At 34.5% G+C, this 15,212-nt stretch overlaps 1 protein-coding gene across 3 annotated transcripts in view; it reads left to right on the top strand.

Annotated features, from left to right (window-relative positions):
- LOC138700286 (centrosome-associated protein 350-like) overlaps positions 1–15,212 on the top strand; it is a 54,746-nt gene that overhangs the window by 11,943 nt on the left and 27,591 nt on the right. For all 3 annotated transcript variants that reach the window (XM_069826792.1, XM_069826790.1, XM_069826791.1), the window contains exons 5-11: positions 509–658; positions 3,544–3,752; positions 6,509–7,561; positions 9,238–10,260; positions 12,835–12,994; positions 14,167–14,303; positions 14,899–15,023. In XM_069826792.1, the coding sequence (XP_069682893.1) occupies positions 509–658; positions 3,544–3,752; positions 6,509–7,561; positions 9,238–10,260; positions 12,835–12,994; positions 14,167–14,303; positions 14,899–15,023 (2,857 nt within the window). The remainder of the gene's footprint in view (positions 1–508; positions 659–3,543; positions 3,753–6,508; positions 7,562–9,237; positions 10,261–12,834; positions 12,995–14,166; positions 14,304–14,898; positions 15,024–15,212) is intronic.

The raw sequence follows: 15,212 nt of genomic DNA, 5'->3' as shown, positions 1-15,212 counted from the left end.
TTGCAAAACAGGCAACATATTTGCAACCAAGACCTCTTCAAGTGATATCTCTATCCAGTGCTTTTGCTTCAGTAAAGTCTCATTTTAAAAACCTATGGATCAACAATTGGCTCTCTTCTGACAAAGGAAAAATTTTACAGTCTGTACAAAAGAAACTAATGACTTGGAAATGTACAAAAACTTGCCAATACATGTTCAAACATTTTTAACAAGAGCCAGAATAGGTCACATTGTCACTCAATTGTACCTACACCGATTTCACATTTCTGATAATCCTACTTGTCTGTGGTGAAATAATCATGATGAAGATGATCATGTTGATGGTAATGATGATTGGGCTCTCTGGAGCGATGATGATCTTGACTTTAGTTATTTATTTATTTTTTTGCTATTTTCAATCAAACATACCAGTAAACATAAGAACCATTTGACTACCAAAGGCAAATAAAAATGACACAGTTTAGATTTTGTTTCTAGGATTTAACATTTTGTGTTTATTTCCTGACAGTTAAGAAAGATATCAGCAAAGCATTGAAAGGAATGAATTTGAAAGTTTCGAATCATGATGCCAGCATGTTACAAGTGACAAATGACCTTCAGCTCAAAGCGTCATATGATGTAAAGCAACAAGATGGTTTACGGGAACATGATATAATAGGTAAGTGTACTTCACTTAACTTTGGTTTCTATATCCAGGCCATTGTAATCTTGTACTTGATAGTTCTTATTTTCATTGGCAGCCCTTCTTATGAAAAAATTGAAGAATGCTATGCAGTAGCCTTTTGAACCAATCAGAACATAGCATTTTCTGTCAGCTGCTCATGCTGCTTCATGGAGTTCAGCTGTGTTGTCGGTTTTCTACATGTTGTGTGACTACGTGCGTAATTTGTATATTAGTGTTATATAAATAACTAGCTGTACCCGTGCGCTCCGCTGCACCTGTTAGAAATAACTATAAAGTAATTACATAATTAAGATAGGACGTTTGATCCAGGGAACATTCGTGTTTGATAGAAGGATAAATAGTTTAATATGTTACTTAATTTAAATTGTATTTAAATAAATTAAAATGCGGTCATTTTGGTCCAGAGAGCACTCATTTGGTGCAATGACAATTCCTTTAACATGTTTCTTGATTGTTATTACATGCAACCATAGTTTAGTGAAGATTGACATATCATATAGTTTTAATGTGTATACTTTATATTACTTGCTATATGTTTCAGAAGTTACTGTAATAACATTGTAGAATTATATCCATCTAGAGAAACTACACTTTCCAATGGTGAAATAATAATTAAACAATTAATTAGCTTCCGATATTACGTCATACAAACACAGAAACATTCTCTGTAGGCTATGTTTAATAGCTTTCGATTGTTGTTGTCCAAGGCCCCTTATAGACGAAGTCATTTGTTTTTATTTCAGTACAGCGCCTTAGATGGCATTGTTATTGTAATTTTAAAACTCATTTATCTCATTAAATATCAGTCCTATCAAAATTTTGCGTGGAATAAAACTTATCGGAAATTATTGTTAAAGAAACTTTTGTTATGTAACATTTTTCATGAAAATGAATAATAAGGGAGTTATTTTGATTTATTTAATTCAAGCCCCCAAACCCCCCTTTTAAATAAAGTATTTTGAATGCCATATAGCCTAAAATCTAAGTTACAACGAACTTAATTTATATTCCAATTTTCATATAAATCGGTTCAGCCATTATCGCGTGAAAAGATAACAAACATCTAGACAGACAGACAGACAGACATACAAACAGAAATTTCAAAAAAGCGATTTTCGGTTTCAGGATGGTTAATTATACGTGTTAATACCAATTATTTTTGGAAAATCGAAAATTACCAGAAAAATTTTGGCTACAGATTTATTATTAATCCCCATTTCAGTTTGGTTCATAGGCCTTCCCCTCTACTCACACTCTTTACCATCCGTGAAGCGGAAGATAATACCGTCTATCTTATTAACGTTTGACTAATTGACTTTGAACATAGTGAAAATTCTTATCATTGAAAACGTTTACCAGTAATTTAGATTTCTAAAATCTATACTAAGCATTTATATTTCATTTCATTGTTGTTTATATCAATTGGCACATTAAAAAGCTACTGACAGCAGAAGATAAATGTTTTCTTCGCTGCTAGTTGCTACTCTACAGCATAGACGACGGAACAATCTGCACTGTGTCATTCCCCCTGACTTCATAATACAAACTAGCGTCCCTTTATTTAATTATTAGTTGAAAATTTTGTAAAAACGACACTAAAATATACTGAAACATGTAATTGTCAAACATCTGTGTCACTGTATTTTATATCCATTTATGTACTTTATTTAATATTTTATTTTCTTGTGTGTACAACTTGGGGGATGCAAGTATAAGAGGTAACAGCTACCAGTCTGTTATACTGATGGACTCAGGGCAAGTAGAAGGGGAAAGAAACGCCTTTGCATCCTCTCAACTTGTATGAAATGTCGTTTAGTATAGATTTGTAGTGCTGCTGAAGACGTTCAGAAAATTGTAATTCACTTAGTGGGAATCCTTTGCGTAAATAGTCAGGGTGCGAATGACTTGTCAATTTTACAAGCAAGAGAAGGAATTTGTTCATATAGTATATAGACATCGCTCCATTACTGCAGATAATGTAATATAGCGGACTTCAAAAATTTTAGGCCTCTCTAAGATGGCAGTAATAAATCACGTAATTACATAATAATTGTAATTTTAATTAACGGAGCAGAATAGCACACTCTGCGTAAGTTAAGTCAGCTGTTGTGTAGTAAGTGGTCATTGTGGCAACATCGCATCTCTTGCTACCAACATTACACAAAGCTGTAAGGTGTAAGGTTACAATGGTCTGGGTATACACAATATACACTACCAGTCTTACTAATAAAAACTCTATATACAGACGTTTAACTGTCTTATACTTATACAATGAGTAGCTCGTTTATAAGTCGTGTGTAAATTCCTTACTAATAATCACTACATACGTCGTGTATAACAGTATAACTGTTACACAGCTACGTCATAGTTTCGTCATTACTTCGTTACGAAAGATAATAGAATATCTGAGGTTCTCTATTGCATCCGGTAGAGCGCTCTAGAGTGGCGTGTTAAGTATCGATAGTACAACTGGCTCTAATCGATTACCATACTATATTTTGGTCAAAGAGTACAAGCTACAGTAATATTATTCTAATTATTCTGTGCTCTTTGGTTTGTTCTTCTTTGGTTACTAGGCAACCATCATCATAAAATGACAGTCGATACGAACAGCTGTTAGAGGGGCGGCCATTTTTTCTCTATATACAACGCTTAAACAAGGGGTTTCGTATATATAACTACTGCAAAGCAATTCCCATTGTATAGTTACAGGCTGTTTATACATCCATCGCTTATGCATGGTTTATTAGTAAAGTTTTCTGTCTCAACTCTGCATAAGTCTAGTATAAAAACTATACACTGTTTATTAGTAAGACTGTACATTTATACATATTAATTTTTGTTGTTTGTTTATTTAGTGAGAAAAGAAGTGACTAAAGCTTTGAAAGAACTAATGGAAACTGGAAAGAAGCAAGAATTAGCAGCCATAAAGATACAAGCTGCTTTCCGTGGATACCAAACACGCAAGTTGCTTAATGTAAAAGTAAAATCTCCTGATGAATACATATTTCTTAAAAGCATAAAGAAGAATTCGAAAGAGGAACCATGTCCGAATAGACCTGTTCATGTAAGTATATTTATTTACCTTGGTGTATGAATTTTATTTGAGAGGCACTTCAAAAGTAATATATCATGTTCTGTTTGAAAATTTATCTGTCACTCTATCGGACTCTTTGTGTATATCCTTTGGAAATAAATTCATGCCAAAATGTACCAAATTCAAAATTAAATTCCCAATAACTTGAATAAAATGTGGAATAGCATTACATCTGCTATAAATAACTTCAAAGAGGTCCTGACAAACCTTAAATCAAATATTGATATAATTATAGTAATTATTATAGCTTCAGGAAGTTTTTTTGCTCTCCTAGATAATTTGTCTCGATGGATTTGGTACTTTTTGGAAACAAGCTCCACATATGTCCATATTGAATTCTCTATACCAGCGTTTCTCAAACTCTTTTGAAGTGAGGACCACTTTTTTAAGTCAGAACAGTTCCACGGGCCACCTTACTCTTGTTCCCTTGGAAAGCAAATTTATCATTTTTGTAGTATATTTTAATACCAGTACACTTATATTTTAAAATAGAATCAATTAATTAAAATTAATTTAATGCAATTAATTTTATACTATTATGAAATAATTAAAGTTAATGTTAAAAGAAATTATTATTATCAGAAATTATTCCAGAAATCCCACGTAAATCTGCAGTAGCAAAATTCAGACTGCATACAGAACACGATTATTTGGCCAAACACTTGAATAAAATAGGAATTTACACAAATCCAAATTGCCCTCTATGCAACAAAGAAGAAGAAATGACTGAAGATCATCTCATAACCTGTGAAGTTCTACCTGATGGATCCACCACAGAGAAATATTGGAGAGCAAGAACGCTAATGGCTTCGTTGCCAAGCCCGGCATTAGATAACGACAACAACAACATGTTAAAAGAAAATTTTTTTTTTTACATAATTCAAGGCTATTAAAGTTTGGATGATCTTTAACCTATTAACTAAAAAAAATAAATGTCGGTACATTAATGAGATGGATGAGCCTGCTGATTCTTACACAGTTATTCTATATTTGGATGTCTAGATACTCGTATTTCATTTATGGCACTAGAATCACTGATATTAGTATCTTTACACACAGCTTCTGAACTATTAATACTGCCTAAATAAAGTGTATCATGATGTTCCTTTCTTTTCAAAGATCAGGATCGAAGCAAGTTTTTTATTACGTATAATGGGCACTATTTAAGAGAGACATAGACAACCACTAGCGTGTACCACATAAGAAGGATTTCAAAATGAAACAACTGCTAACAGGCAAACGACGAATCGACAATGCACAGAATCTGTTATAAATTACTTGTGATTGGCTAAAAAAAATATAATTAGAAAAGTATTGTAATTTGAATTTCTGGATCTGATTCGCCCGAATTTTAAAATAGGCGGAGTCTAAAATTTTTTATATTGTCATCTGGAAAAACAGAAATAAAAAAAATTAATGCAGAAACATGCCCGATTTGAAACAAGTAAAGATGCAATTTAGCACGTTCTATTATTGGTGTATGACGTACAGTATGTGATCATTTTAGTGTGCAGAGTGGCTGTAGGCAAAACTATTAAGAAAGTCATAAATACATGAAAAGATTAGGTACTTTGGTCCTCTGTTATGAATTGAGGTGGTCCCTGGCTAGGTTACAGGTACTGCGCCAAATGTCCAGGAAAAGATGACGAGAAATCCCACATTCATAGTGCTTTAAATCCATTTTTTGTTACCAGTACTTAAGTAGAGTGGGAAGTCGATAGATGGGTAGGGTAATAAATTTCATAAAATGTCAGTACTGGGAGAAAATGTGAAAGGCGATTGCCATGTGTCATTTCCAAACTCTGAGATTTTCAACTGTAGTGTGATACGCAATTCGATTGAATTTTATTTTTTCTTCTATATTTTTTTAAAGACCACAAGGGCAGACCTCGAGGACCACAGGTGGACCGTGGACCGCTGACCATAATTTGAGAAACGCTGCTCTGTGCTTTTCAATATATTTTGCATACTTCCACTCGGTAATGAGTTTTGGAATAATATTCTGGGGAAATTCCACAGATAGTAACAATATATTTCTATTACAAAAAAGAGTAATTAGAATAATAGTAGGTGCCAAATCTAGGGAATCTTGTAGGACTATTTTCAAAAAACTACAAATAATGCCCATGGCTTGTCAGTATATCTTTTCATTAATAGTCTTCCTCGTATGTAATCATGAAAACTTTGTAACTAATTCAACAGTTCATAGCATAAATACACGTCAAAAAAAATTACTTTCATACTCCATCGGCAAGTCTATCGTGCTATCAAAAACAGAGTGCGTTATATGGCAGTAAAAATTTTTAATAGCCTCCCTATCAATATAAAAAATGAAACTCAAAACATAAGATTATTTAGGGCCAAATTAAAGAAGTACCTAATTTCTCACGCCTTCTATTCTGTAGGTGAATTCATGACATTCAATAACACTTCATGAAATTGATACTAAAACTATGTGTTGTATTAGTAGACTATATTGTAAATCTCGTCTGTATATATTTGATCTAGCTGTGACTATAAATTAAGACTTTGTAATAGTATTAAGTTTTTTGACTTGTTCCATATTCTAGCTGTAAGCAATATATGAATACCATGGAATGTTAATAAATACAATACAATACAATACAAAATCATACAGTATTTCATGAGTAAAGTAGTCATTAACACATGACTGTTCTCAAAATCCATTTTGTTCTTCACTGATTAGTTTATATTTTCTGTTTCAGATAAGAAGTCATGTGCAGTCACTAAATAATGATAACAGATTTAAAAAAACAACCAATTCAACTGCTTTTCATTCGACTTCTGTGAGTGGCAATGATTTTATGGAGAGGTTGAAATCAGTGTATGTTGAATCATATCCTTACAATATGATGACAGCAATCCAGAATACCATGCTCTCAAGATCGAGCCCAGGACAGCTATATTGGGTGCAAGCAAACTGCACTCCCAAGCTTACAAAAGAGCAAACAGTCCCTGTCATAGACGCTTCAAAAGGAAAGATGAAGAAACGTCTCAGCATCCATCAATTTGCTCATTCTTCAAAAACGAACAGAAAAGAATACGAGTCTTCTATTATAAGTGATAACGATAGCATTCAAGAGGAATCCTCGTTGTTAGACGATAATTATTTCAGTTCAGATGAAAGTGGAATGAGGCGGAAGAAGCGTTTCAACATAAAATCTTCAGGAGATTTATTGCCTAGCAGAGTGAAACCAGCATGCTGGAGTAAGTCTGACTCTGAGATAATAGTTCGACATTCCGCTTCTTCAAAATCAAGAATGAAACCACATAATAGTAGTTGGAAAGAATATATAGAAAAGAATATTCGATTATCTGCCAGTTCAATTTCTCAAGGTAAACCAGCTATAATGCCAAAGAGAGGAAAGTACAGTGACTGTGGGTTAGTAGCTCCAAATGTGGAACTGAGGAGAAAGACCGAAAGATTATCAGAAATGTGTTCAGATGCAGAAAACTCTGGAAACGATGCTTGGGATAGGCGTATTGTACATCACCAACCTACATCGTATTCTCCTATCTTCAGTACTGCCCCTGAAACTGCTTTCAAGTCGTATAGAAAAGGACATTCTTCAAGGGATGCCACAAAACCTGTATATAGTGCAGGAGTGTTGCAGTCAGGAGTTACTGCTGTGTTGGATGACAGGAATAAAGAGAAGATACAGAATAATTATAATTGCAAAATTAGAGAGCGGATCCTTGCTCAGATGAGTGCCATAACTCCTAGTACTACAAGTTTTGCTTCTGCTGTGGAATCTGAGGTAAAGATATGTACAGTAATTTTATTTCAAACATAAGCAATTTCACATTCCTGCTTAAAAGAGAAAAACTGTTAATTCTAAGAATGATTCTAATGATACACGGATGATATGTCCACAGACAAAATGTCCATTTTTTTATGTCCACAGTCCAAATGTCCAGTTTCTTCTGTCCTTTACATTAAAGTCCATTAATTTATAGGCCCAGTTATTTAAAGTCCACTACATTACAGCTCCATTTGTAGTTGTGTTCACAGATGATTTGTCCATAATTTAAAAGATCCACAAATCTGAAGTAATAATCAATTTAAAAAATCATCAGTCTGCTTTTAATATGATGGAAAAAATACAGTCAACCAGATGTACATTATTTTAGAATTTTAATATTATGTAATAACTGTAATTGTAACATAATGTTTATTCAATTATGTTGTTTTGTTGTTTTCTAATGCCAGGTGTTTGACAATAAAGTCATTTGATCTCTTGCACTCTAATATTTTTCAAAGATATTATCATGGCCAGCCACTGAAGCACAGATTTTGAGGTAGTGAAATTAGCAAGTTGTAGCCGATTTAAGTGAACACCATATTTTAACGTTTTGGTGGCTACTTCATTCACACACAACCCCCAGAATGTCTGGAGGACCACACCTGCTGTTGGTCGACGGGTCCACTGGACCTAGCTGGAAGATCTTGTTGATCACCAGCTTTCCCTCCTTAAGCCACTGAAGGACGATTTTAGTGCCAGAGCAGGTCAGCACTAGGAACAGAAAAGTAGAAAGAGGAGGAAGGAAAGTGAAATGAACCCCTAGACCTCGAATGCTCTAATGCCATCGGGGTTGAAGGAAGTAAGAGTTCAGTCAGAGGACTGGATAGGAAAGGGTAAAGAGGGAATTAGGTATTGAAGAGAGGAAAATTATACCAAATTCAGTCATTATTCAATTATAAAAATACCATTAATTTGCTTCATTATCATTTTCATCATACAGTTTCAACCGGTAACTAATTAATTCATTCATATGTAGCACTACAGCCCATGAAGGGCCTGGGCTTCCTCAATCAATTGAAACCATTCGTCTCTGTCTTGCAACCGTTGTCACCATCTCCTACATCCAACTCTCCGCAGATCATCCTCCACGTCCTGAAGCCATCTCAACCTTGGTCGTCCTACAAAGTCTACAAAAGTATTTGAAACAGAGGGCATTCTCCCATAGGTTACATGAAATTCAATAGCTGAAGAACAAGATTCGGCTTGAAACATTACATTCTGACAGTAAGAGTAACCTGAGTCATGATCAGTTAGAAACTGGATAAACTTCGTATGTATTGTGATATCACACTTGTTTTCAGATGCTTCACGCAAAAAGAACTAAAATTCATTATTACTTATATTTACATTTGATTACCTGTAAAGCCTTGATTTTTCTGAACCAATGCATTGCGAGGTGCGAGGACAAACCTGGGGTACACAAGAGCTAGTGAATGCTTTCTATAGCTGCGAGGTTGTCAGTTCAGAAAAACTAAGGCTTTAAGGATCATCGAATCTGATTGTGAAAACTTAACAAAAATAAAACAAATAAACAGTACATGTTTTCATTCCGTGTTATTTCTTGAGTAATAATGGTTGGCCAGAACCTTAACTTAATTTTACTTACATTTGACTTTCGTTTAATGTTTCAGCATGTATCAGAAAATGGAGATTCACAGACAATGAAAAAGTTTGATGTGCTAGTAGAAGACAAGCAGGTACAAGCTGAACCAGTTTCCAAGGCACTCACGTGTAATGTCCATAATGTCCAGACACAAACATTTGTCCGGGATCAATCCAAAGAGTTCAAATCAATAAATAAAGCTGTAGTACATGACACTCATTCAAACTCTGCTACAGGACATAACAAAAAGATACAGATGGATTATTCCCTAGTAGAACCTCGAGTTACTACGCAAAAAGTCAGTAGCAGTCAATCTGTGCGACAATCCCTTTTTCCACAGCAAAAAATGTCGATACAAGTATCATCCAATAACCATAAATTCGAAAGTATCCCTCATGTTGCCTCACAAACTACTGCATCAGTGACATCCCCACATGAAGTAGGGGAGATTCACTTACCACAAACTTCCATAATGCAAACAAAATCTGACAGAAATCTTCATATAGGTCCTTCACAAACTCCAGTTTTACTTGAGACTAAGAGAGAAGTCAAAATTGCAAAGAATCCTGTGAAGATAATTCCATCACAACCCACAGAAAATAACATGGCTACTGATAGGGTATCAGACTGTACAGAAGATACAATTCATCCTGTTGTAATAGATCAGCTGCTACAAGCATCTAAAAATACAAGAAGGCTGATTACCGTCCAAGACAAAGAAACACGTGAAACATTGAAAAGGAGGAGAGAGGAATTGGTGGAAGAATTAAATGTAAAGTGTCGGAAATGGGATACTAATCATAAAAAATTAATTAATGAAATTGAAAGAGAAGATAATGAACACTTAAAGCAAATATTGTTAGGTAATATTGACATAAATATTAATCCTGAACAGCTCTGCGGTCAAGTGGACATTGCAGATGGGAACTATTGTGATTTGAATGTACGAAAGTCTGACCTACAGAACAGCAGTGTACATACAGAAGGAAATAATGACCGCCAAGTCAATACTTCTTTCTGTAAAGATGTTTTGAACTCATCTGCTCACAAGGTAAGAATCCAATCATTTGTCCATTCATTAAGTGACATGAAAGCCAAAAAGAATGAGACCACTTCTGGTTAGGAGGTACGGAAAACTTTCTTATGGTTCTGTTAGGACTTAGGAATGTTTTCACCTGGGAACTGATACTGAAACAAACTATGATACTTTTGTGTACAATGGTATCTGTATTACTTCTTCACAAGAAACACTTTTTTGTTGTAAACTGACTCGGTTGAGAAACCACTGTCATTTAGCCAAAACGAGTTCATAGTGTTCTGATATTAATACATGTATTGTCGGACCATCGGATCTGTGCCCCCGTAAGATATGCGAACTGAACCCTAATTCCTTCTCAGCCTCGGCAATTCATTTCTCTCTCTGCATTGCTATCTCTCTCTTTTCTATCTCTCTCCCTTTCTCTCCCCCATTATTCACAATTTTGAGCCTTCTTGCGGCACAGTTTATTTGCACTTGCAGTCCATTGTTGTCAACTCAACGTGAACACTGTAGCACAGAGTGGCGAAAGAAATGTTATGAAGTATGTAATAGCATTTTGCGATGAAGATAAACAGGTCAATATCTGTTTTCTATAAATCAGGCAATGAAAAGAGCAGCTGCGATCATAGGTGCGGCTTATTTTATTTCAATTGATTATGTAATAAAATTACTTACTTAACTAATACTAATAATACAACATTTTTATGTAATTTATATAGACAGGTCAGAGCTCCTAATAAAGAAAATCAGGAGAGAGGGAGTCTGTGCAGATGGAAAGCTAGAATCACCAGGGAAGAACAGACCAAGGGAACCTTTAATTCTTGTAGATGATATGAATCGATGTATTTTAAGAAGAAAGATACAAGAATTTTATACCATGCAGAAAGAATTTCCAACATTGAAGAAATTACTGAAGGTTGTGAGAGAAACAATAATTTCCAAGGATGGAGAGAAACGCTACGGAAAGTGATTTGAGACAAGGGATTTAGGTTTAAAAATGTAGAAATACAAGATGTATTTTGATTGAAAGAAATGATATTGTAGCATGGAGGACCAGTTATTTATGACACCATTTGTCGGAAGTTTGGCAACATCCCTATTCGGCAAGGCTCTTGGCCTGCTGATTAACATGGTGGGAGGAAAGCAGGTGGAATGGAGTCAGTACAGGCATTAACTTTTCCAAGAATGACGACAGCGCTGACGGGGCACAGATCCGATGGTCCGACAATATTTCCACATTTGTAGGAGAAAGTATACTATCCACCTTGTTTTAAGTGATGTTATCATGACAGTATTTCCCTGAAAAGGATGAAATGTAAAGATTTTATTCTTGTTCATCTTTCCCTTTTGCCTCACGGTGTCGGTTCTGCCTCAGTCCATCTCCTCCATTCCTATTTCTCTGAATCATACTGAAAACCCAGTGTGAGTGATTAGCACAACGATTGGGTGGTTTTCTGTAGGGGTTTGCTCCCTTAGCCTTTGAAGATCCCTCTTTTCCGCAAGGCAGTGGTTCCCCTCAAGTTACTCCTTGAGAGACGGAGTGCCACTTCTGCCAATCTCATCGTACCGATGAACTACGTCTCCGCTGAATACTGCTGTTGTGGTCTTCGCCTTTGGTCTGCCCTGTGTATTTTATTTCCCCGATCCCACCATATCTGGTGAATGTTCTCCTCTCTGCCACCTTGGGTGCGCCTGATGGGAGTGGCAACTTCACATGGGGTAAAGAATTTATGAAGATAAATTTTCCTGGCCTAGTGGTAACAAAGATGGTGCACTTCAGGAGTTAGAGTGTGGACTTCAGTAAGATATTAGTGTTTTCACTTTAGAATGTTTTAGAATTTTGCTTTTGATTTTGCAATATGAAGGATAGTAATATGTTATGTAGACAGTAATACATTATGTGCTAAATTTGTACTTAAATATATTTTGTTCCCATTAACTTATATAGTCCACACCTGTGGAGTAACGGTCAGCACATCTGGCCGCGAAACCAGGTGGCCCGGGTTCGAATCCCGTTGGGGCAAGTTACCTGGTTGAGGTTTTTTTCGGAGTTTTCCCTCAACCCAATACGAGCAAATGCTGGGTAACTTTCGGTGCTGGACCCTGGACTCATTTCACCGGCATTATCACCTTCATTTCATTCAGACGCTAAATAACCTAGATGTTGATACAGCGTCGTAAAATAACCCAATAAAATAAAATAAATTAACTTATATATAAAGTTAATACGAGCTATTATAATTTTTACTGCCAACATTTTGGGTATTTGACAAATAACATGTGTCCACAAATTTTAAGGCATCCTAGCATTTCTTTAAAATACCCAGAAATATTGCAATTTTTATGAAAAACTCACCTTAAAAGATAGGAATGTACATCCAATATTTTATAATGAAAATGTTTGTTTGTTTTTTCTGAAAATTACTGGAAGAAATGCAGCCATTTTTTTTTAAATTACTGGAAGAAATGCAGCCATTACATACGAACTGCCATTTATCTCACAAATAATCCTTTTGTCTCTTATAATTTATTTTGTAACTTTATTTGTTGTAGGCATTATAATACTTTTTACTGATACTTTCACAGCAATTATTAATGAACGTGAACTACAGACGAGGTGCTGCAGAGGTGTTACCAATTATAAAAAAGGATGTAATGGACTTGGAGAAAATGGTCACTGAAAACATAGAAGATACCACTGCTGAGCTGTCTTTTCAGACTATTAGTGAAGAAATTTCAGAGGAAGGTTAGATTAAAGAAAGCAGTTATCTGACCTGATACAAAATTTGTTAAGTAAAGGAACAAGGAAATTTCATTGCTCAGTGTTTCTGTTTTAATTGGATTAATTAATAAATTGCTAAACATATCAGCTATTGTCTCACATTTGTTAATTATTTTAATCTTTATCAGAAGAAATTGTCTTCCCAAGCTGCATGTTTGTACAATACACAATATAAGATGACAATGTGTTAATAATTGTGGTTATATTAATATTTTTCCTTCGTTGTTCTCATTGGTGTTCCTACTTTAAAATTCAATTGACATTAATTCACTTTCCAGCATAGTGAACATAAATCTCCTGTCAATAGAGATTGTATGTGTGTCTTACTTTGTATTTATCTTATATTGCGCCTTGCACCATATTGGTTGTGAATGTCTCTTATTGGTGCACAATGAAGGACCCAAACCTTGAGAGCAAATGATAATGATTATAGCAACAATTACAACAACGTTGACCTTGATGAAAAAATTCTGTATTTATAGTAGCTCATATTCCAAACTACATGTTTCAGTATTCAAATTCAATTTCGGCTTACAAAATAGTACATTATGCAACGAGCCTATAATGATAGTAATTTTCATACGAGCATCTTAATTACCATTATAGGCAAGTTTCATACGACTTTTTATGCTCGACCATATTTCTAACTTGAAATTATTCATAAGTATTCATGTTATTCTTATGTGACTGGGGACGAACTGACCTTATGCAATCTCGTAAATTGTGAGATGTGCGCAGATGCGTAAGTATTGATTTTTTTCCAGCAACGAATGTCGACGACCTTGATATAATCTAGAGAGTAAGATAAACGTTAAACTTGATATAACCTTGAAATTGAATTCGACATTGAAAAACGAGATGACAGATTGAATTTATTTGAATATTATTTACAATTAACGCTAATTATTATAGTAACAGAACATAAACTTCTGCGACAGTATTGGATTTCCAGCCTGCGTGACATTTTGCTAGTTGTCTTTCGATTGCATATCCGAGAATAATCGAAAACCTGAACCTGAATGAATAGGTGTACTTTAATGACATGCATTAAAGGACTGCTACCAGGTGTATAATTACTACATTTCGACATGGTCGAGCATAAAATTAATTATAATCATCTTCGTCTCTTGTTACAGATACCTCAAGTTCGAGAACAAGAAACAATAATATCCAAGACATGAATCTAACACAAACATCATACATATCTGATATATCAGTTAGTAAATTAAATGAAAGTGAAAAATTGTCGAAGATAAAGAAGTCGTTAATTAAGGCAAGTTGGGAAATCATAATTTGTTTCATCATTTTTCATTTGACTATTTTTTTTTTTTTTTTTTTTTTTCCCAGGTATTAGAAATACAGCAGTGTTCTGTAGTTTTACGAGAAGATCTTAAAATTCTTTGTTACTAAGAATAAATTTATTTTCAGAAGTTGTAAGGTAGTCATCACATTATATGAGTTTTTAGGCTTCCACGGTGACTGTGATTAGAATTAAACTTTTGGTTATCCACTGTGTCCTGGAACTTGACATTTTCAATGTTTCGGAGCTGCATACAGGTTCTATCATCGGGGTAAAGACCAGAGAGGTCCTCTATTCTGTTGGACTCGTTACACCAAACTAATCCAGGCGACTAGGTCATTTATGCACGCAGTGGATTACCCAGAAGCCTAATTCTAGTCATGATGCTATTTTGTTCGTTATTGTAAATTATATTGTATATTATTTTTGTTTGGTTAGGTTAAACTGTTTAAAAATGTATTTAATTTATTTTTCGACAATATTATTAAAAATTAAATACATTGTTAAACTTTGTATTTGGTAATTCTAATTATTTTTAAAATTTGTACATTGTTTCTTTCTCGCACAGATTGATAAATTAATTCAAGAGGAAAAGGAATCTGCTCAAAGACACATTGACTTGCTTAATGAAAAGTTTAAACTTCTCAAGGAAAGAACTAAAGCAGACATGAAGTTAATACAAATGGAAATACGGTAGGTGTTATATTTAAGAATGCAGTTATATTGTCAGACTCCAAAGCAGCTATTCCATCAATAGTCTCGAGACACACACCTTCATCTCAAACAGCAGAAATAACTAAAATGCTCTCTCAATTACTAACACTCAATAAAAGAATTGTATCCCATTGTGGAATCCTGGGAAACGAGAATGCGTATGCTTTA

Source organism: Periplaneta americana, chromosome 5 (genome assembly GCF_040183065.1).
Source record: "Periplaneta americana isolate PAMFEO1 chromosome 5, P.americana_PAMFEO1_priV1, whole genome shotgun sequence".
In the NCBI taxonomy this organism is placed as follows: Eukaryota; Metazoa; Arthropoda; class Insecta; order Blattodea; family Blattidae; genus Periplaneta; species Periplaneta americana.
The sequence above is the reverse complement of the archived record's forward strand: the minus strand, read 5'-3'. Positions and strand labels throughout refer to the sequence as shown.